The sequence below is a fragment of the Ursus americanus genome, chromosome 20, assembly GCF_024610735.1.
Source record: "Ursus americanus isolate L20-20 chromosome 20, mUrsAme1.1.p, whole genome shotgun sequence".
NCBI lineage: Eukaryota > Metazoa > Chordata > Mammalia > Carnivora > Ursidae > Ursus > Ursus americanus.
Window position 1 is genome coordinate 46,061,364 of NC_142146.1, and position 21,889 is coordinate 46,083,252.

The 21,889-nt window shown below is 40.0% G+C and overlaps 1 protein-coding gene across 10 annotated transcripts in view; it reads left to right on the forward strand.

Moving 5' to 3' along the window:
- Window positions 1–21,889, forward strand: part of MED12L (mediator complex subunit 12L) — a 318,600-nt gene that overhangs the window by 293,063 nt on the left and 3,648 nt on the right. For 7 of the 10 annotated variants that reach the window (XM_045812551.2, XM_045812561.2, XM_087870285.1 and 4 more), the window contains 5 exons: window positions 2,818–2,907; window positions 4,752–4,981; window positions 7,585–7,744; window positions 10,379–10,465; window positions 21,112–21,193. In XM_045812551.2, the coding sequence (XP_045668507.2) occupies window positions 2,818–2,907; window positions 4,752–4,981; window positions 7,585–7,744; window positions 10,379–10,465; window positions 21,112–21,193 (649 nt within the window). The remainder of the gene's footprint in view (window positions 1–2,817; window positions 2,908–4,751; window positions 4,982–7,584; window positions 7,745–10,378; window positions 10,466–21,111; window positions 21,194–21,889) is intronic. The other 3 variants (XM_087870287.1, XM_087870280.1, XM_087870284.1) reach the window with 1 other exon arrangement.

The window sequence follows — 21,889 nt, forward strand, 5'->3', positions numbered from 1 at the left end:
CATATGTCCTGATTTGCCAGGCATGGTCCCACTTTGCACCTCTTGTCCTGGCCTGTTCTGGTTTGAATTATACATTATATAGTCTCTTGTTGATTTAATGCAGCAAAACCGCCCCCACCAACATCAAGAAACTTAATAAAACTGAGTCTTTAGTATCCTTGCTTATTCCCACATTGTGGTCCTTGTTTGGTATTGGTAAAGTCTTTCAAGTCACTAAAGAACTTCTCTTATTCGTTCTTTTTCAACAAATTCAACTGTTTGTGCAATTATCAATATAATGTGTTTCTAGGATTATTTTGGGGTTAGACCAAAAGTAGGGCATTTCAGTTCCGTGGGAGAGACTGGGGTATCTTTCATTCAAGGAAACATGATGATAAAGCCATGCACAGAGTACATGGGGACTGTGTCCTGGCCAGCTTGGAGGATTTGATTTTCCCAGGAAGGATATTGTAGATCTGTATTATTACCTACTATACTTACATAAGTCAGGAAAAATTGGTGGTAGGAGGGAGCATAGTATGTTCATAAGTAAATAGTTTACCTTGAGACAAATATGATCGACAGAGAATGCATGAATTTGACAGTGTAAAAAATGTATGTGAGATTTCTTATCTCTTTCTCTGTTTCTTTGAAAGTTAGTCTTTTACCTTATGTGTTAATTTTGTGATTTTTTTTTTTAACGTAGAGTAGTTTTAAATTCCTATTTCTTAAGTGGCCACCATCTGAACTGTTACCCGCCAATAAGAGTGTTTCCCGGGAACTCAGCTGTTTCCCTTATTAGTATTCTAGTTTACCCACAGTAAGTCATAGTTCCTTTCGTAGTGTTCTTCAATAAGCATAGAGTGTGAAAAGGTCTGTCTTTATGCATCTGCGTGCAGCTGTCACACACAGATCACATCTTGTTCCCTCTAAGACAAAATACGATGTGGGAATTATAAACACTTATGGATCTCAAGATTTTAACTCACATATAAATAATTCATTTTTCTTCCTTTCTGTAAAAAGGATAATGTGCAAATATTTGTCCCCACAAAAAAGCAAAATAGTGTATTTCAGAGACCTTGTAGGGCACTGTCAGGGAGCACGGATTCAAGGAGTGACATTTAACGATGTGGTTGATCTGATGACTCCTTGGCAGTGTTTGGAAGATCAAAAGCCTTTCAGATACTCTGGGGGTGGGGGGAGGGGGGAGAGTTGTAGGTCCTGGATGGCCACACTGCCATGGAATGAGTTCTCACAGAAGGGAGTTGGGGCAATTTTCCTTAAACCCAAGTAAATATGACATAATTGCACTTAGATTAATCAGCTAAAGGCTGAGGGTATCTTTATTGTCCCCTATTCTGGAAATTGAGATTCTTGTTGAAGCCATTATTTGCACTCTCAGCAACTTGCGTTTGGCCCATGGATAGATGGTCAGTCGCCTTAGGAAATGCCCTCCAGTGATTTTATATGAGGATCAGAGAAAGGATTTTACCAAAGGATATATACATTTGGTTTTAATATTTCAGTAACAAGTCTTAATAGAGATTCCTCTCTCTGGTTTTTATTAGAGTGAGTTGTGGAGGCTCTATGTCCCTGAAGGATAAGCACCAAATGAAGATTTAAGTATTTCCATTTTTAATATCACATATGGAGACATCTTGTCATAATGGCAAGCGCCCTGGCTGAGTTCGGATGATGACTCTGCCAGGTCCAGCTTGGTGAGCTTGCTCAGCTGCTCAAGCTCGTTGAACCTGGCTTTTTCACTGAAGAAAGTGAGTGAGGATGGTCCTCCCTCTGTGCAGAGTTCTTGTGAGAAAATGGGAGTAATAACAAGAAGTCCAGTCTCTGGCATAGCATAGATGTTTAATGATTGTTGTTTGCCCTCTAAAACTAAATGTTTAGTTTTCTCTCTGTTACAAGAGTCTACGCTATTTTCCAAGCACATTAAATAGTTTTGTAGAAGTATAATTTAACACTTTTGAAAAATGAGGACATCTGTTCTATAAAACAACAGTAAAATATTTTGGAATAAACCCCATTCTTTAAAATTAGTTAAGTCCTGTAAAAACCCAGGGATGGTTAGAAGCTAGACTTTTTTTGTGATGATTATTGCAAGCTGCCATGAAATAGCTTCTGATACCATAACATAAAACACATACAGCTGCTCTTATAAATATATTTATTTTTCAAAGGACAACACATGTATTAAATTGAGACTGGTAAGCAGAATTTAATTGGTTTTATATTGTAGTTCATTAGAATTATATTTGCTATTGACGTGCATTTTTATTGATTGTATTCTAATTGATGATTAGTCATAGGAGGTACCACATTCATCTCTTGACTACATGGTTAAATAGATAATTTTTAGGTCACTATGAAGAAACTTCATTAAAAAGTCATGAAATTTGTATATGGCATTTCTATAAGAGAACACATGTTCTCTTTCTTTTATGGGCACAGAGTGCTACATCTCTGTGGTTTCAGATTTCACACCAAGGCTCATGCCTTTCAGTCTAGAGGGGCATTTATATCCTGGGCTGTACAGGAAAGCTGTCTCAGCCTCTTTGATAAGTAGACCATTGATTAGTTTGGCTTGTATTTATGTCTGTGTTACTGTTGGAAACATCTATAGTCTTTGGAAGAGATAAGTTTAATAGTCTCTGCACACATAGAAAATTGACGAGAAGTTATATTTAATGCAGTTTGGAAAACTCCAAGTTGTATAATCATCTAATTAGATTTGGTGTCATGGATTATTGGGGTTATTAGCCAGGAGTGCAAATCAAGCTCTTGCTGTTATGATCGAGAGTCCACCTCGGCTTTGTTTTCCAGGGCCCACCGGGGGACCAGGCTGCTCTCTTTGCTGCACAGGCTCGGCCCTCCCCTCAGCTCCCCCAGTATCCAGGGCTGCAGCAAGCACAGGTATCCGCATTTGCTTTGTAGATGCTGCTGGGATTTTTAATGTTCATTATTTGAAATGGGAAACCAAGTAAATAAGATATCAGCTCTTTATGGGGTTTAGAACGTAGTACTTCTGCTTATAGATTATCATTGACATCCCAAAAGCATTACCAGTGATGAACAAGCCTTAGGATTGAGTGATTTAAAGAGCATAAAATATTTCAGAAAGTTCTTGAGTTAAAAATATAAATAACCTCTCTATTAACGATGATGGTAGATGTTGAAATGCTTCACAGTCCCAGAGTGCTTATTTTCTGTTAAAATGAATAATGATGTAATTCATGATTGAATTGATCAAAGTAAAAGATAGGTTTGCAGAGGAATCATGGTAGAATAAGAAGGTAATTGGCTTTGCAATCAGACCATGTTGCAGTTTCTGGCAACTTACTAGTTGTGTAACATTGTGCAGGTTATTCTGTGTCTTGGTTTCCTTCTTTGTAAAGTAGAGATGAGCATGTGAGGATTTAAGACCACCTGTGGAACCAGCACAGCACCAGATCCGTGGTAGCCGCTCAACACATGATAGACTTGCCGGATATAATGCCACTCTTGAGCTATTTTTCTTAATAATTTTGTTGTTTCTGCATCTCTATACTTTTACTCTGTCCCTCTCATAATTAGGAGCCCGGGGATGTTGGCGAGATTGCTAGCGGGGCTAACAATTCCCACGTCTGCAGCCAAAAGGCCATCTGCGATTGGCTCTCCAGCACTGAGCCCCACAGCGGGATCCGTGCATGCTGCTGGCTGGACGTTGATTATGCATTACTCTGTCTTCCAAGTCAGAGCCATTAAACTACCTTAGAGTGTGGTTCTTGGAGGATTTCAATCAGCATTCCATTCTATAACTTGCAGATAGTCACCCAGCAGAGCCTCAGGTTTTTCATTTACATTAGGTTTCAAGATCAGGGGAACAGGCGCTTGTATATTAATATTGAATAGAAAAATTAAATATTCAGAGTATTGGTAGAGTGCTGAAAAGGGCTATAGTCCAACCTAGGCTAGAGGGTATCGAATAGTCCCCAATGACACCCTTACGCTCTGGTTAAGGTATTGTTTTTTTGGTTTTTGGTTTTTGGTAACTAATTAGTTACTACAGGCAAATTCACCAGATCCAAGGTGTAGGTGTAGTTATATATCAGGAAAGTGTACTCCCATCATTTTAATTTACACTGGACATAGGTGGCTTTTCTTTCTAATTTTGGAAATGAAATTAATGGTGCTTGGGATCTGTTGAACATTGATGTCATCTGTGCACTTAAGGTATGGATGCTTGCTAGCTTATTTCTGTACAGAAACATGTCTTTCCTTTCCTCAAAATAAGCAACTGATTCTAGAACTGATCTCTTAACCAAATGAGGATGTGTTTTGTTTTTTAAGATTTACTTATTTACCAGAGAGAGAGAAAGAGAGAGCATGAGTGGGAGGGGCAGAAGGAGAAGGAGAGCGAATCCGAAGCAGACTCCATGAAGAGCAGTGAGCCCGATGCAGGGCTCAGTCTCAGGACCCTGAGATCATGACCTGACCCAAAGCTGAGAGTCAGACGCTCAACTGACTGTGCCACCTAGGCGCCCCTCGTTTTCTTTTAATTGAAATTTCTGATGAATCATGATCCAACCGGTTCATTCTATTGCTTTCTCACTAGCCTCTTACCTCCAGAGTAGTCCTCCTCATATGTTGGATTGTAAGAACCTTTGAGAACAGTGACTTTCAGGGAACTCGTCCTGGGTTTGTTTTTGCCCCATGTAGCTTAGCGATAGCAAAGTTGGCGGTAAACTGAAACACCGACTTCTTGTGCCCACCTGCAGACCATGCCCCAGGGCTATACGATGTATGGAACGCAGATGCCTCTGCAGCAGACCCCACAGCCGCAGGCTGGCGGCGTGGTCCTCTCTCCCAACTACAGCTCCCGAACCTATCCGGCCGCACATTCCAACCCGGCGCTAATGGAAAGACTCAGACAGATGCAGCAGCAGCCCAGTGGCTACGTTCAGCAGCAGGCATCGCCATACCTGCAGCCCTTGACTGGCTCTCAGAGGTGATACATGTGGAAATAATGATTGCAATAGCAGACCCTCACTCACATTCTTGTATTTGTTACACATTGTCTAGGGCATGGTGCTTTATAATTGTTTTTATGAGCTTGCATATTTGCATATAATTTACATTCTGTCATCTCAGTAGCATCCAGATAGAGGAGCAAAATAAGCAATGCCCCATCTTGTTTATTTCATTCGAGGCCCCTGTAGTTAAACTCACATCTGCCATAGTATGGGTGTAGTATTTTAGATGATGCCAGTGGGTTAGCTCCAAAGTTTTACGCTCTTTCGAAAAGATTTTTGGCTAAAAATACCTTAAGATGAAAAAATTGCTGATTATTGTTAGCATTGCCTTACTAGAATATTTTGATTGGAGCCATAAAGTCTGTGATTGTTAATACTCACCGTGCATGGTGCCCACAAGAGTTTTGTTATATTTTAGTTTCCACCTTTTCTGCTTCAGGTATGGTTGGCAAAAGAGGATCATGAAAGATTCTTTCTCAGTTCTTGCTGTAATTGAATCCCATAGACATAGTGCATGGTGACCACCAGCCACGTGTGGCTATTTAAAGTAAGACTAATTAAAGTTAAATTAAAAACCTAGTTTCTCAGTCACGCTAGTCACATTTTAAGTGTTCAGTAACCCCATGCAGTCAAGCAGAGCCAACTTTGAAGGTGCGGGACCTGCGCAGTCGCATGGTACACTGTGTTTAGAAGGCTCCCATACTTAATGTAATGGTCTACTGGTACTGTCTTGAAAATCCTACTAGTTTTTGATCAAGGAACCTTGTGTTTTTGTTTCACACGGAGACCCAGAAATTATATAGCTGGTCCTGGAGGCCAGTAGCTAACTTATTGGACAGCACAGCTGTAGAACATTTTAGGCATTATAAAAACTTCTGTTGGATAACATTGGTCTAGAAGAATTAAGTTTCATGCAAAATTTTGCATTATAGTAGACAGCAGCTTAGCTTCCATGTGTTACAATCAGTCGCTGTACATTAACACCAAGTTGTTTCAGCTTGGAAAGTTGGCGCGGTTGATGGTAGCACATTTGGGAAAATAAATAAAATTGGAAAAACATGCATTGTGTTTATTATTATTCTAATAAGTGGCAGCATAGCATATTGCCTATGAGCTTGAACTTCAGAGCTCAGCTGTTGTGGGTTTCAGTCCCACCTGCGCTCTTTACCTGATGGTCTGAATAACTTTGGGAAGTTACTTCTCTAGTCTCTGTTGTCTCATTTTTAAAATAGGGGTAACAAAATGCAAGTCAAAACCACACTGAGGTATCACTTCTCATCAGTCAGAATGGGTAGTATCAAAAAGACAAGAAATAACAGGTGTTGGCAAGAAATAACAGGTGGAGAAAAAGGGAATGCTTGTGGCCTGGTGGTGGTGATATGAATTGGTGCAGCTGCTGTGGAAAACAGTATGGAGATTCCTCAAAAAATAAAAAATAGAATTGCCAAATGATCCAATAATTCCACAGCTGGGTATTTACTCAGAGAATACAAAAACACTAATTTAAAGGGACACATGCAGCCCCGTGTTTACTGCAGCATTACTACAATAGCCAAGCTATGGAGGCAGCCCAAGTGTCCATCGAAAGATGAATGGATTAAGAAGATGTCACGTATATATAGAACGGACTATTACTCAGCCATAAAAAGAAGGAGCTCCCGCCATTCGTGACAAAACAGCTAGAAAGTATAATGCTAGTTGAAATAAGTCAGAGAAAGACAGATACCATAAGATTTCACTGATACGTGGAATATGAAAAACAAAACAATAAACAAACAAAAAATAGAAACAGACTATTACAGAGAACAAACTGGTGGTTGCCAGAGGGAAAAGGGCAGAGAGATGGGCAAAATAAGTGAAGGGGATTACGAGGCACAGATTTCTAGTTATAAAATAAGTATGTTACAGGGATGAGAAGTGCAGCATAAGGAGTATAGTCAGTACTATTGTAATAACCTTGGTGACAAGTGGTAACTACACTTACCGTGGTGAGCACTTCATAATGTATAGAATTGTTGGATCTCACCCACTCACTGCTTAACTGCAGGCCATGCAATTTGAAAGCAAAATTTCTTACATGCGTTTGAAAAAAAATAAAACTGAAGTTGAGCTGCTTCTCATTTCCAAATTGCTGTCCAAAATACAAATGTCAACTATCTTTCAGTTAAAGGTTTTAACTAAATAAAATGGGGATAATAAAACTGCTGACCTCAAAGGGTTGCTGTGGGGAGTAATGAAATAATACATTTCAGCCTCATTACCACTGTGCCTTCTCCAGAGTAAATGCTCAAATAATGTCACTTATTATTAAAAACTATCAAAATATTTTTAAAAAGTGATTTCACCATGATTGCAATTTTATCTTAAGTAGTGAGCATGCTTGCTGTCCTTTGTCCAGTGACCCCATTTCTCCCTGGGAATAGATTATCTTCATCACTGGTCTCTACTGCATGTGAATCGTACAACTGAATACTGAACACGGCCGTTTCTTTGTGAACGTGCGTAATGTGCCAGTGGCACTGATGAAGAATATGGCAGTTTGCCTGGGTGTGAAACCAAGTTGTGCTATGTTTTTTAGCAGACTGAATCATCAGTCCCTTCAGCAGAGCCCTCTGGTAGGTGGAGGAATCGATGCGGTGCTGACTTCCACACATCCAAGCCTTCCCTCGGTGCCCCTCCCTCAGGACCCGATGAGACCCAGGCAGCCACAGGTTCGACAGCAGCAGAGGCTCCTCCAGGTCCGTGGCTGGGGGTGAGGGCAGTGCATGGGGGCTTCTCAGTAGTCCTAAGAAATAAGAGGCACTCTTATTTATTAAAGAGGCTTGAATTACCAAGTTCCAAGGAACCCCGTGTAGTTGACCCTAGGAGCTCAACTGATGTAATTCAGTTCCAACTTGTCCAGGGTCTTCCTTTCTCTGTGCTTTTGCCAGGTTATGGGCAGGAGGGTGCATTTTGCAGAATGCCCTTCCCCTTTCACAGAGGTTCAGAAGAGGGTAACAGGCTGCCTTTATCTTAATAATGTAAGCGTCAGCTCACCCACTCACTGTTTAACTACAGGCCATGCAATTTGAATGCAAAATTTCTTCTCTGTGTTTGAAAACAAACAAAACCAAAATTGAGCTGTCCACAGCTTTCATCAGATTCCCAGAGGGGTCTGTCTGTAATCCAAAAAATTATCTCTGACACTCCTGGTCTGATTTAAGCTGGGAAGTTGGAGTGACGTACGTAGGATATTTCATATTGTCTCTGGCTATCCTTCATTTAGTTGATGTAAATATTTAAGTACCTTGGATAAAGGATTCCTCCTCTTTGACACATTCTTGCTTCTAACATATTCATTTAGGAAATATAGGCTATTGATTTTTTACCTGTTCCATTTGTCTTCATTATTAGCAAGTTTGTCCTATGTTACTAGATTGGATATTGTCTGATGAGTCTGTACAGTGGACTCATCAGTAATTCACCGTGAGATGCACTGTCATTTTCTGTGTTACTAAGAAAGAAATAAGAACACCACCAAAAATGGGGAGTCTCGTAGAACTGGGATACCCAAACCTATACTCTGGGAATGAGTTCAATGAAACTGTCATGCAGAAAGGAGCAGTAAAGCAACCTGCATGTCTCAACCTTGACCCTGGTTGGAGGGAAGAAAAGAATACCTCCCCTGAGAATTTGAACCACAAGTTCAAGTGAGTTTGAGATCTGAATTCAGTGTGATCCAAAAAGTTCTAGTTGACAGTACTCCCAGGTGTTAGGCAGAAGCCAACACAAATCCTCTAGAAAAATGGATTTTACAATTATAAAATGGCATTAGTTGTAAGATGCCATTAGTTGCATCTCAGTGTGTAGTAAGAGTTCAGTAAGAACTCAATGTGTAGTAAGAGTTCAATAAGAACTCAATGTGTAGTAAGAGTTCAATAAGAAAATATAAGAAAAGCACTCATTTAGTAATATTATTAAGAATAGTCATAGTGATATTTTCATAAATAATTTTGTCTCAGGTTCTGAGAAAATGTTTTAGAACTTAATAGAACTGATATTTTTATTTCCCTCTGTTTTAAATTTCTCATTTCCAAATCACAAAGGGAAGTTATTACATTATATATTTACTACTTCCTGTCTTACACTGCTTTTCAAGGCTGCAAATTTTGAAAGTGTTTTTTTTGTTGGTTAACATGTACTTTTTTATCCCAAGTAGCATAATATGCCCTTCTGGTAATTTCTTCATTACTACAAATTCCCTGGAGATAAAGAAAAGGGATTTGCTTCTGCCTCAGGAATTATGCTTACTCTTTTCTTGGTGACTGACTACCTCCAAAAGGAACAAATTGATAATTATGAGGTTAGGTTCGATTTTTCTTGGAAGAATTCACGGAGAGCCAAATGGAGAGTTGGCTTTGTATTGCAGTCATTATGGTTCTGGTCCCACTTGCGTTGTCCTAGGTGGGAGTGACCCTGCCCAGACCTCCTGCTAGGATTCCACATCCATGAGTGTTGACACTCAGTGGGAAATACTATCTGGTAATAGCTATTTATTACCTTGCCCTAAAGAAGACAAATTTGGGGGATAGTAAGCAAACCAAGTTGGAAATGCAGAGGATGAAAAGAAGTCCAGCATTGTCGTCATCAAGATGAAGTGCCTGGGTAGAGGACACACTGAAGGTCACCAAGACAAACCACCTATTAATATTTTCCTCTCCTCTGTGTCCCACATGGTGGATGAGTAGTGTGTGTTTCTTCCGTGACTTGGAGGTGTTTTCTAAGGGCTCTTTATTAATGCCAACTCGGTCACTGATGTAATTTGTTTTTATGCTGGTAATTTTTGCCAGAACTTCCCACATATGCATCTTCCTTTTAAAAATTCTAATCTTTAAGAACTACTCCTCTTCTTCTTCCTGTTTTTCTTTCTTTAAGAAGTCTACATTTTTCTTTAAAAAAAATTAATCTTCAAGAGTTCCTCTAGATGTCATAGGGACTAAAAAGGTACTTACTTAGTAGTCCTTTTCCAACCTACTGGTATAAGATAGGATAAAGTCTGTGCAAGAGCAGATAATGTGAAAGATGTTAAAACAGTAAGTATAAAGGGTGTCCCTGGACTGCAGAGGGCAGTATAGACGGTGAACACTGTGACGACAGAAGGAAGAGCTCCTTGGGGTTGTGGTGGTCCAAGAAGCCTACAAGGAGAACAGATGTAGGTCTTGACCTTGAAAGATGAATAATGTTTATCAGGACAAAGATGCAGGAGGTAAGTGTATATCATTTTCATTGCAACAACATAATTAGGTAAAAGGTATATAGGGGAGGGGAGGGAGGAGATTGGAATATATTACCCTCTCTATTTAAGTGTCTAATTCTTTTCTCTTTCTTTCTAGATGCAGCAACCCCCACAGCCCCAGCAGCCCCCACAGCCCCAGAGTCAGACCCTTGGTCTCCAAGCGATGCAGCCCCAGCAGCCTTTGGTAAGGAACCTGGTGTTTTGGAACCAAACACGTGGGGTTCTTCTTTAAAGGCAGGTTGCATTTTTCATCCCATAAGATTGTTTGTTAAGAACTGAAATAGCTTAAATGTACACTCGCAAATTTTCCCTATAACTTTTATCAGAGTAGCTTATTTGTTTTCAGAAAGGTATAAATAAATATTGGGGTTCAGTAAGTTATACCATTTATCCTCTTCAGATTTTTTCAGGCTTTTCCATGGACTAAAATATTTATGTTGAGACACCAGTTTTTTCTAAAAAATGTTAAAATGGTAATTTACCATATCTATTTGAGTTTTTACTATAATTTCAAAAAAGCATGAATGTGCTTTCTAAAATATTATCTTCACTGATATAAAAGAAACTGATTTCAGCGAGTTGTTTTCCGTAAGAATTTTCATATAATTCGTAACCGTGTATTTAACTTCTTTAGCCTTGTAAGTCATATTTTGAAAACGTTAGGTGCATGGCATCAGGGTTTTCTGAACCACAGTAATTTACAACATCCTTTACGTTTCCAGGTGCCATAGCCCTGCTTTATTATTTACTTAAGCACTTTTCTTCAAATTGCCTCTTTTTTTCTATTCATTTAAATAAGTATATTCTTTTTTAATGCCATCAGTGGTCAGGCACCTGCCACATATTGGAACTATCTGTAAAAATAAATACTTACACCGAAGGTAACCGAACAGCATGAGTTGTGTGAGTGAGTACTACCTAACAGGAGCTGGCTTACTGCACTTTGGGAAACCCGGCTGTAGACTCTTTTCAGGACAGGAGTAGAATGATGGATGGTTTCACAACTTTTGCAGTAAAGAAAGAACAACAGAGCCAGGACTGTAGTATATCAGGAGAGATCAGATCAGTAGAGCTAGGTGATAAAGGACAGGTAGTGCCCAAGTAGACTAATAACAGAACATCAGCAACTGGAATAGGACATCTCGGTGCATTTTACAAGCCTCCCCGCCTTGGCCGGTTTGGTCCCCATTAGCAAGGAAATTCTTCTTTATCGTGAATCTAGTTTTTCTAGTTCCAATTCTTTTTTTTTTTTTTTTTTTGGTATCTCACCCAAGAAGATAGAACTCTTTACTTTGAAGTAATTTCAAACTAACAGAGGAATTAAAGAATAATACAAAGAATTACCATAAATCCTCTTCCCAGATTCACTAATAACATTTTGTCATATTTGCTTTATTACTCTTTCTACACACGCACACATACGCACTCCCCTCGCTCCTTCCCCCCGCCCCGATCTGTACATATGAGTAAGTTGCAGACTCGTGCCTCTTTAATCCAAATATTTCACTATGATCATTTAGGAATAAGGGTACTCTCTTACAAAAACTTGGTGCAATTATTAAAATCAGGTAGCCTAACATTAATACAATGTTACAATCTATACATCTTTTGCAAATTGTGCCAATTGCACCAATAATGTTCCTTATTGCAGTTTTTTTTCTGGTCTAGGATCACACTTTGCATTTAGCTTTTCCGTCTTTTTACTCAGCTTTAATCGGGAACAATTCTGCAGCCTCTTTTTGTCTTTGTTTTTTTGTTTTCATGACCGTGACATTTTGAAGTACATAGAATTTTTAGAGTGTAAATCAGTTTTTGATTTGTCTGATGTTTCCTCACGACTAGATTCAGATCATGCACTTTGGCGGGAGTATCACAGAGGTGATGTTGTATCTTTCTCAGGTATCACATTAGGATATACATTATTGGTGCTATTACATTAATCTTTTTCTTTAGGTGATATGATAGATTTCTCCACTATAAGCTTATTGATTTTTCTTTTGTAGCTAATAAATAATTTATGGAGATAGCTTGATAAAATCTGACTATTCTTTTACTTATGGGCCTTTACCCGCTAATATTACCATTTGTTAAATTATTCTTGGCCCAGTTCAATTTTGCTATGGTCGTGGAGAAATGATTAACTAGCTCCATTAGTCTGTATTTAACGGTTGGAATTCTATTTAAGGAAGAGCTTTCCCTTCTTCCCTATTTGTCTATCTGTGTCTCCCTAAGTTGTGTTTTATATACGAAGCCTAACATTTTACTCTTCTATTTTATTTTAATTTTTTTAGAGAGAAAGAGAGGGACACACTGGTGGTGGTGGGGGAACGGGAGAGGGGGAGAGAGAGAATCTTAAGCATGCTCCATGCCCAGCATGGAGCCTGACACGGGGCTTGATCTCACAACCCTGAGATTATGACCTTAGCAGAAGTCAGGAGTCACTTGCTTAAGCGACTGAGCCACCCAGTCGCCGCATTTTAAGACATGCAGCTACTAGGGTGAGTTTAGACTCTTTCTCCCACTTCATCCGGTATTCCAGTTACACGTGGCATCTATTAGATCACATTTGCCAATTTACAAATTCACATTCCACCGGATATGTTATTGTATCAGGCAGTAAAAAAGCTTAAAGTAGCCCTACTCTTTTGCTTCTGTATACAACAAAACATTCTGGTGATATTTTGACAGAAAACCAAGAAATAAGTGATAATTTATCTGCAAATTATGTCATGTTGCGTGTTTGGGATATTTGATGTTGGCATGACAAATTTCTAACCTTTTTTTCTTTCTCATTTGAAACAAAGGCTTCCTATGCTATAATGCTCTTGTAAGCAACAGAGGCTTATGTAAAGAACTAGGGAAATAACTATAATACACCTTTTCAGAGATTCATGCAAATTCGTAAGTGAACACCTGATTAACAGTTATAAGGAACCCATTAATTTAAGAATTGTAACTTCTTTGGCTAGCCATTATTAAAAAGGAAATGACTGTATAATATCTACCATACCAGTAAAGCAAGCATTAAGTGTAGAAATGCTTCAGTTACTTTTGAATATATAACAGTATGGTATTGGACATTTTTAGTTGTTTTTGAACCCTTGATTCATATATGTAAATAAATAAGTATGAAATATGCACAGATAATCAGCTCGCAATAAACCTTACATTTAATCTATATATTTAAATTTATTTTTATTTAATCAAAGATGCATAACTGCCATCCTAAGGCCACGAGTTTTGCTTTTCAAAAATGTTGACTTTAATTTGTGGTCAGATATCCTTATAAGATAGTTCATAATTTCAACAAAAAACTTGGGTTGACACCTACAGTTAAGCCGATAACAGTATCTCTGTTAGTCTATTAGTCTTTCTTTTTGGCCTTTCATCCACCTATTATTAAACACTAATAATGTAACATATAATACATAATACATAAAATATTAAACGCATTTTTTTTTATTCTTAGAGAATCGTGCTATATAAACACAGATGGATATTGATATCAAGAACCTGAAATGTAATGGTTATTTTGGGTAGGGTAAAAAAAATAAACATTTGATTCTATTCCGAAGTTAAATTTGTAGGGCTGGAGTAGAAATTGTCTTTAAACTTCTTAATTATAATTTGAAGCAGAGGATCAGCTTTTGCAGAGCTGAGACTATCCCCATGTTCCGCTAGAATGAAAGCATATCTAATATAAGGGAATTTAATATCTTTCTATTCATCTAATAATTTCATAAATATTTCATAAATTTATTGTGTGTAAAGAATACATATCAAATTTATTCAATTTTGACCTCTAAGACAGTTTTGAAGTTTTTCATGTAGTAGGTTGTATTTTACTCGCTAGCTTAAAATACATCCTAGGGATTGAGCAGGTTAGTCAAAACACAGCCCATGATTTTTTCCCACTGTGTTCATAGTAAGGTAACTTCAGAGAAACAAAACACTTCATTACAACAGTCTGAATGGATAGTAAAATCCACAGTAGGCTTTTTCCAGCCTTTTTTTCTTTTGAGCTGAAGCCTTTTTTTAAAAGCTATTTTGGAAGCATAATGTCTTATTTTTATATTTAGAGCACTATATTGTAATCTAGACAGCAGTTATTTGTACAAAGGCAGAAATATTGTGTATGTCATAGTCTTAGGATAGGCTAGGAAATTTAGAATATCCCGTAGAGCAACGGATTTCCGAATTAGAAGTCAAAGGGATAGTCAGTGATCTGGAGTTTTACATTATTGTAATTAGTTCTTTTCTCAGCACACTTTTATTCAGCATACTTATATATACTTCTAAGTTTATTAACATAGTCTGCATGTTTGTGATTAAGTCAGGCAGCTGTAGTCCTCTGCTCTTACTTGCTTAACACCCAACCTACTAGTGCTGAACATTGGTATTGTTTCCAATTTCACAAATAATACTGCTCCAGGGATATTTTGATACATAGTCTATTCCTCTTTCTTTCTTTGTTTCCTTACAATAAAAGAAAATAGAAGCATAAGAATGAAGTTATCTCTAATTGTGTATCTTCAAGCAATAGCAGAAAACCTCGGCAATATTAAGAAAAAAATTGTATTTCTTATCATTTCTTAAAATGTGATATTATTTCTTTGCTGGAGACTGAGCAGTAAGCTGGCTGTGGAAGAGAGGTCAGCTCTGACTCATTTGGAGTTCTGATTCATGCAGTCTCAGGGGAGAAGTGGTGCTGGTCACACAACCACCACTCTCCCTGGGACTTACCCGGCAGCTACTGGGTGACATTCGGCAGTCAGTTCAGCTAGTGCTTCTTTGTTCTGTACAGTAGAGGCGGCACTGGGCCAGAGGTTATGAGCACAGTAATGAAGCGCCACGCATGCTCCCTGCCCCCAGACAGCTTAGATCCTAGGAAACGATTGAACAGCGGCGCGGCGTGTGGGGAGCGGAAGTACTAGAGAAGCTAGGGCCCCCGTAACACAGCACCACAAACTAGGGGGCTTAACCAACAGAAGCGTGTTCTCTCACAGTTCTGGAGGCTGGGAGTCTGAGCTCAAGGTGTTGGCAGAATTGGTTCCTTCTGGGGGGGCGGGGGCGTGAGGGAGAAATCTGCTCCAGGCCATTCCCTCTAGCTTCTTGTGATTGCTGGTGATCCTTGCTGTTCCTTGGCTCATCGAAACAAACATGATCTCTACCTTCATCTTCTCATGATGTTCTCACTGTTCTGTATATTTGTGTCCAACTTTCCCTTCTTATAAGGACACCAGTCACCTTGGATCAGGTCCCATCCTAATGATCTCGTTTTAACTTGATCACCTCTGTAAAGACCCTGTCTCCAAATAAGGTCACATTCTGAGGTATTGGGGGTTGGGATGCCAGCAAAGCTTTTCGGGACAACACAAGTCAACCCACAACAGAGATCAGGAAAGGTACAAGAAGCTCAGGAAGAGGTTGAATGCGGTGGACCTGGAAAGGCAGTAGGATTTTTTGAGTGCTCTTTGTCCCCACGTTGACAGCAGCAGCGGGGACATGCAGCACAATGATTGTTAACACCCACCTGGGCAGGTTGGTCCCTGCTATAAAAGGTGAACCTACAAGTCAAAACTAACCTAGAACAGAAATTGGTGCTTTTTCAAAAAGCATCATCAGGAAACAGGGCTTTTTTGTCAAAAGAGGAAGAGAGCGTTCAAGGTCCATGCTTACAAATTAAATGTGGTGTCAGCTTAATAGCAATGCCTGTGTTGTCGTTTGCTTACTTGTCTTTGGTGAAAGGACATCTGGAAAGAAAGACCAGGCACACTTGCTGGAAAATTATATTTGACCTTTCTAGTTCTGACCTAAATTATAGTTCTTGACTTGAAAAATACCTTTAAAGCTTTTGAGTTGTAATGATGAAATTATCTCTTAACTAAATATGTTAACAGGCTGTGATCTTTTCTTTAAAGCTGCTTTTAGCTTTTAAGAAAATAAAGTTTCCATCATCCTGCTATGTCAGTTCTTTTCATCTTAAACTCAGGGTGTCCTGGTTAGGTGACCTGGAAAACATGCTAACAGGAAGCTTTAAAAAGTTGGCTTTTTAAGTTAATTGATCCTTGTGTCACTATATACCATTGTATTGAAAATAATGCCGTATAAAAATATGCATAATGGAAGCAGTAGTTACTTAAATGATTGCATTAATTTGTAGCCAAAGATCTTGTGTGAAATTGTCATGTAGTCTTCCTTAAAAAATTCATATGTTCCATTTAGAGAAATTGAGAAATGTTTCCAGTGCCTGTAGAGTTCAAAATTAGCCAGATAGTATTTTCCTTTTCAAAAGGAAAAAATAATTCAGAGAAATTTACTGAGCCATGTCACCTTCCTCTGCATGAATTTGGATTTTTAATATATTTTTTTTCCTTTTTGAAGGCAAAGGAGAAGTAATTTATAGATGGAAGATAGGGAAGACATTCGTGGGAGATTTCTGGTAACAGGACAGATCTATTTAATTTTTTTTTTTTATTAAAAATCTATGTACAGATTTTTTTTTTAACAGCTGCATGCAAGTTACTAGTGAAACTGCAAATACATGCATGTCACATACTCTGAAATCTGTTGATGCCGGTCCTTTCTTAGTATGTCACCTTCCAAATGCCAGTGTCTATGCGTGCGTACTTCTGTCCAGGCGCTCAGTGGAGGGGCCCATGCAGTACTGGAGTCCTTGTGCTGGAGCTGATACTGATGAAGGGTTGTATTCTGACCATTAGAGGAACCCGTAACTCTCTGCACTCTCTCAGTTAGCAGTGCAGGTTTCAAATAAATGTTGCCTTGGTGCTTTGTCTTTTGCTCATCAATAGTGCGGTCACAGGTTTTAGGACACAGCTCTCAAGGGGGCAGGAACTGTTCTTTACTCCCTTTGGTATTTCTAGAACCCAAAAATGTGCCTGGATTTGGTTAGCTGTTGTTGAATAACTTGTTTGTTGAATGTCCTAGCAACGAAGGAACAAAAGCCCCACACATGATCCACAGGTAAAGGAAAAAGACAGTTCAGAAGGCAGGAGGTCAAAACCAGGCTTGGGGCAGTGGGAAGGCCCACCACCAACTCATCAGCCCTGCTGTTGCTTAGGACGCTCCGTGTCTGTGGCTGCTGCTGCTAAGAAGGCCCAAAGAAGCCAGCTTTTCTGAGACAGAAATGACTCAACGACATTTATTTAAATAGAAATGACTAGTTTAGAGATGCATTTTGCCTTAGTAATAACTGAGCAGGAACATGAAATATACTTGAATAAGCGTGTGTTGTCGAAATAGGGATTTAGGGATTAGTCCAAATGCATCATAATAAATTTTTAAATTATTGTTTTGAGTTGAGCAGAGAACGTGTTTAGTGGAGAGTAGCTCTGCCCTGTCGGCTAGTTGGCTGTGCCTGACGGGCATTGTTGAGCTCTGTGCTTTTGTCTCGTGGTTGCAGCAGGAGCATGGCAAAGCTCCTGTCCCCGAGAAGAGCAAAATTCAGAATACTAGGGAGAGAAGCAATTGTCACATTATACCACATTTGATAATAAAGGCATCTTCATAGGATACAAGAGCAGTGGTTTGCTCTTCAAATTCCTAAGGGAGTAGGTAAGCACCTGAGCTGATCTTTGAAGAGCAAGCAGATTTTTAGGAGCATGAAAGGTAGGATGAAGGGGGAAGGAAGGCTTTCTAGAAGAACGGATTAACATTTCCAGAGGCACAGAGGTGAGCAAAACTGTGACCATCTCCTGTATGGATAGAGTCCAGAAGAATCTTTCCTCTTTATTTATCAGATTTAAGCAGGAAAGGTTAAACATACACAGATTGTGGTTTTTAGGTTTATTTTACTTCAGTAAGCCTCAATTGTCCCATGTTATTAACCTGTTTTGGTAAATTAAAAGTTCCAGCTCCCACTACAGGGATGATTCTGAAATCTAGCCAAGCATCAGACCACTTAGGGGAACCATTTGAAAATACAGATTTCTAGCACGTTTGCCCCAGAAATTTTAATTCAGGAAGTATGGGGAAGAGCCTAAGAGGATGACTCTAAATTTCTCTTGATGGCTTTATGCTTCTTCAGCCAGTTTTTTGCAAGAGCTCCACGACTTGGTTTGAAATGCTCCCCAGTGAGGTTTCTGTGGGGAGCTGGTGGCACGCTCTTTTTTCCTAGCTGTAGGTGCTCCAGGGCCCAGGGAAATCGTATGTCAGGTCTCTTGCCTGCTGACATTCACATACAGGTAGAAGCAAGGTAAATTTTATATCAGAGTGCCCTTGAGAGAAACAGATGCAGGGGAACACCACACCCAAGGAGACTGGACTGCAGCTGTATCCCACTACTTCCTTCTGGGGCTTGCGGCTGGGGGAGAAGGAAACTGGTCTCCGTTTTTGACCTTGAAACCCCTTCTCAGTCAAAAATTACTGTGGACCCAAAGAGCTTTTGTGTGTCTATTAATATTTATTGTGTTAGAAATTAAAACAAATATTACCAATATTTACTAGCATGTTCTAAAATTCTCATTACATGTTAATCAGAAATGACACTTTCATGAATAACGAATGAATATAAAAATATTCTTCAGAATAAAAAATTGGTGAGAAGAATGACATTTTTACATTTTGGAAAATTTGTTTAATTACTGAATAAATGGAAGACATTCTGTTTTTTGCAATATCACACGTTATATATAGCCTCTGAAAAACTGCACTGTATACTCCTGAGACAAGGAGAGAGAGAACAACTAATGCCTTAGTATTATTATGAAAATGGTTTTGACTTTACAGATCCCCCAACAGTCTTGGGGTTCCCCAGAGGATTTTCTCTCTTCCAGCCACCCAGCAGAGCACCCGCTACCTGCCAACGTGTGTGCACGCATACTCACCCATGCGCACCAGCTTCCTATGTGTTACTTACTGCCTGGGCTCCTCAAAATATAGACTCTGAGGAGATCACTACCGTATTTCATTCTGTGAATTACTCTATTGGGAGCAGATTTTAAATCAACATAAAAGAAGACAGCTAAGTATTTGTTGAATGAATAAATGTTACATATTTATGCACTGTGTACCTCAATATGTTAGTTAATAGAATGATAAGATTAGACATCGGGCACCTGGGTGGGTCAGTCGGTTGGATGTCTGCCTTTGGCTCGGGTCATGATCCTGGGGGCCTGGGATCGAGTCCTGCATCAGGCTCCCTGCTCAGTGGAGAGTCTGCTTCTCCCCCTCCCTCTCCCACTCCCCCTACTTGTGCGTGCATGCACACATTCTCTCTCTGTTAAATAAAATCTTAAAAAAAAAAAAAAAAGATTAGATCTCCTTGCAGCCCACCTTTTAAAATCTGTGATTATTTCCAAGTAAATTAATACTTGGAAGCTAATATTCCCAATTAAAGGTAGCACTGGATCGCAGTTAAGATAGGACGTTCTGAATCCAGAAATCTTTGTCTGAATCTCTGCCCCGTTACTTACAGGGATCATGGGCAAGTGACTAAAAACCTTGGAGTCTCAGTTCCCCGAGCTGTAAAATGAGAAAAATAGTAGTAAAGGTTCACAGTCCCTTATATTCATTTCTAAAATTCAAACTGAATTTTGACATTTTATGTTGAAATGGAAATTTTATTTGTAACTCATTGGACAGCAAAGGCTGACCTGAACCCATTTGGTTGCAAAGGCTGACCCGAACAGACCTCAGTCTTTCTTCACCTAGTCTGCCTGTTGGAATAGTTGTATGTTTTGCTGCAGAAATTTAGTGTTTGATTATGTAGTTCTGTCATAGGCCTTGGTTGGTCTATATATTTTAGATGTGTCATAGTAAATCGTATATGCAAGGAGTTTGGATAAAGGATTGAGTATAGGTGTTACCTGTCAGGCTTAAATGGGCTAATGTGGACATACAATATCTAGAACACTGCCGAGCACATGCTAGCATATGCGGTACCGTATACCTATTTGTTAAATAGGTAATGTTTCCAGACAAAGAAACCACTGAATAGAAAAGAAAGTACTTTTTATTTTACTAACATTTCCACATGAGTGAAAGGTGGAATTTTGCTTCATTTTTCCCTCTTGATTTGGGCAATAGAAAAAAAAAAACTGACAAGGTGCTGTTTTCCTGCTTTGTATCTGAGAAAATAGTGGCCCTGGCTGACCTTCACGCAGCATCCTGTGGGAGGGCGTAGTCCCAATGCGGCCTGGACCGAGGGCACTGCTCTGCCTCACCAGATTCTTGAGTGCATCCCTACAAGGCACGACCTCTGGTGCTTGAACAGACCCTCCAGTCAGCGTTCATGTTGCCAGTGAAAATGGTTTATGATAGCATGGTCCTAAGTAGCCAGCTGGTGAAGGACAAGATGACAAGGAGATTTGACCTCCGGGGGCACCCCTGGAGTGGACTCCTGCATCACGCCTCTTCCATTAAATGCGAAGTGACCGCCTGGAGAGTGGGATTTTGACCGGATTGGGCACTTCGGATGCTCACTAGGTATACATCAGGGTGTAGACGGAAATTAACGTGTGCGCACCGGGTGTGGTGCTTTGTTTTTGTTGTTGTTGTTTTTAAGAATTTATGTATTTGACAGAGAGAGACAGTGAGAGAGGGAACACAAGCAAGGGGAGCGGGAGAGGGAGAAGCAGGCTTCCCGGGGAGCAGGGAGCGCGATGCAGGGCTCGATCCCAGGACCCTGGGATCATGACCTGAGCCGAAGGCAGATGCTTAATGGCTGAGCCACCCAGGCGCCCTGCGGCTTGGCACTCTGATCTGAAAGTGCCGAAGGTGTGTTGCAGACTGACCGCGGGAGGTAGTCTCTGTCCTCGCCCGTGCCGGCAGCACTGGCTGACTGCCCTTCTGTCTTCTGTCACTGTGCAGTTCCCCCGGCAAGGCCTGCAGCAGACCCAGCAGCAGCAACAGACGGCCGCCCTGGTGCGGCAGCTCCAGAAGCAGCTTTCCAGTAAGTACTCCTGCATCGCGGAACACACGGCTCCCGGGAGATCAAAGACAAGCAAGCAAAACGCACGCGGTAGCTTCTCCAACACTGCCCTGTCTTCCTTCAGTACCCGTCTCATCTTCATTGGAGTCCAGGCTGCTTTTTGTTTTGTTTTGTGGGTTTGGTTTTGGTTTAAATGCTCCTCCCCGCCCCCCATGCTGGAAAGTCCCAGTCTTCTTTTCTTTTTTTTTTTTTTTTTTTTTTTTGAGTTCAGTGAAGATGTTTTCCTCTTGCTTCCGTCTGAACCTGGAAATGTTTTTTTTCATTTGGGAGACACATGGAACTGCAGGTACCCTTTTATCAGGCTGAAAGGTTCAGAGACCAACTTGGCTGATGCCCTCAAGTGTGCTGATGAAGGAGGCGGCCTCCCAAAGTCTCCCAGCGAGGAAGGCCAGCTCTAGACCTGTCTCCTGGTCCCTGGGGCCATGCCTGTTGTTGCCACTGCACCATCCTGTCCATCTGATAACTGCAGAGAACTCACCACCTGCTAACAGTGCAGGCAGCAGAGCCGGGGAGTGTGTCCCCACTAGTTCTGCCTGCTCTGCTGGTGTGATTTTTTTTTTTTTTTTTTTTTTTTAACTGTGTCGTCTCTCTAGAGTGATACCAACAACCCACTTCACCACACCTCTTCTAGATGCTGGCAGTGTGCTCTCATGAATC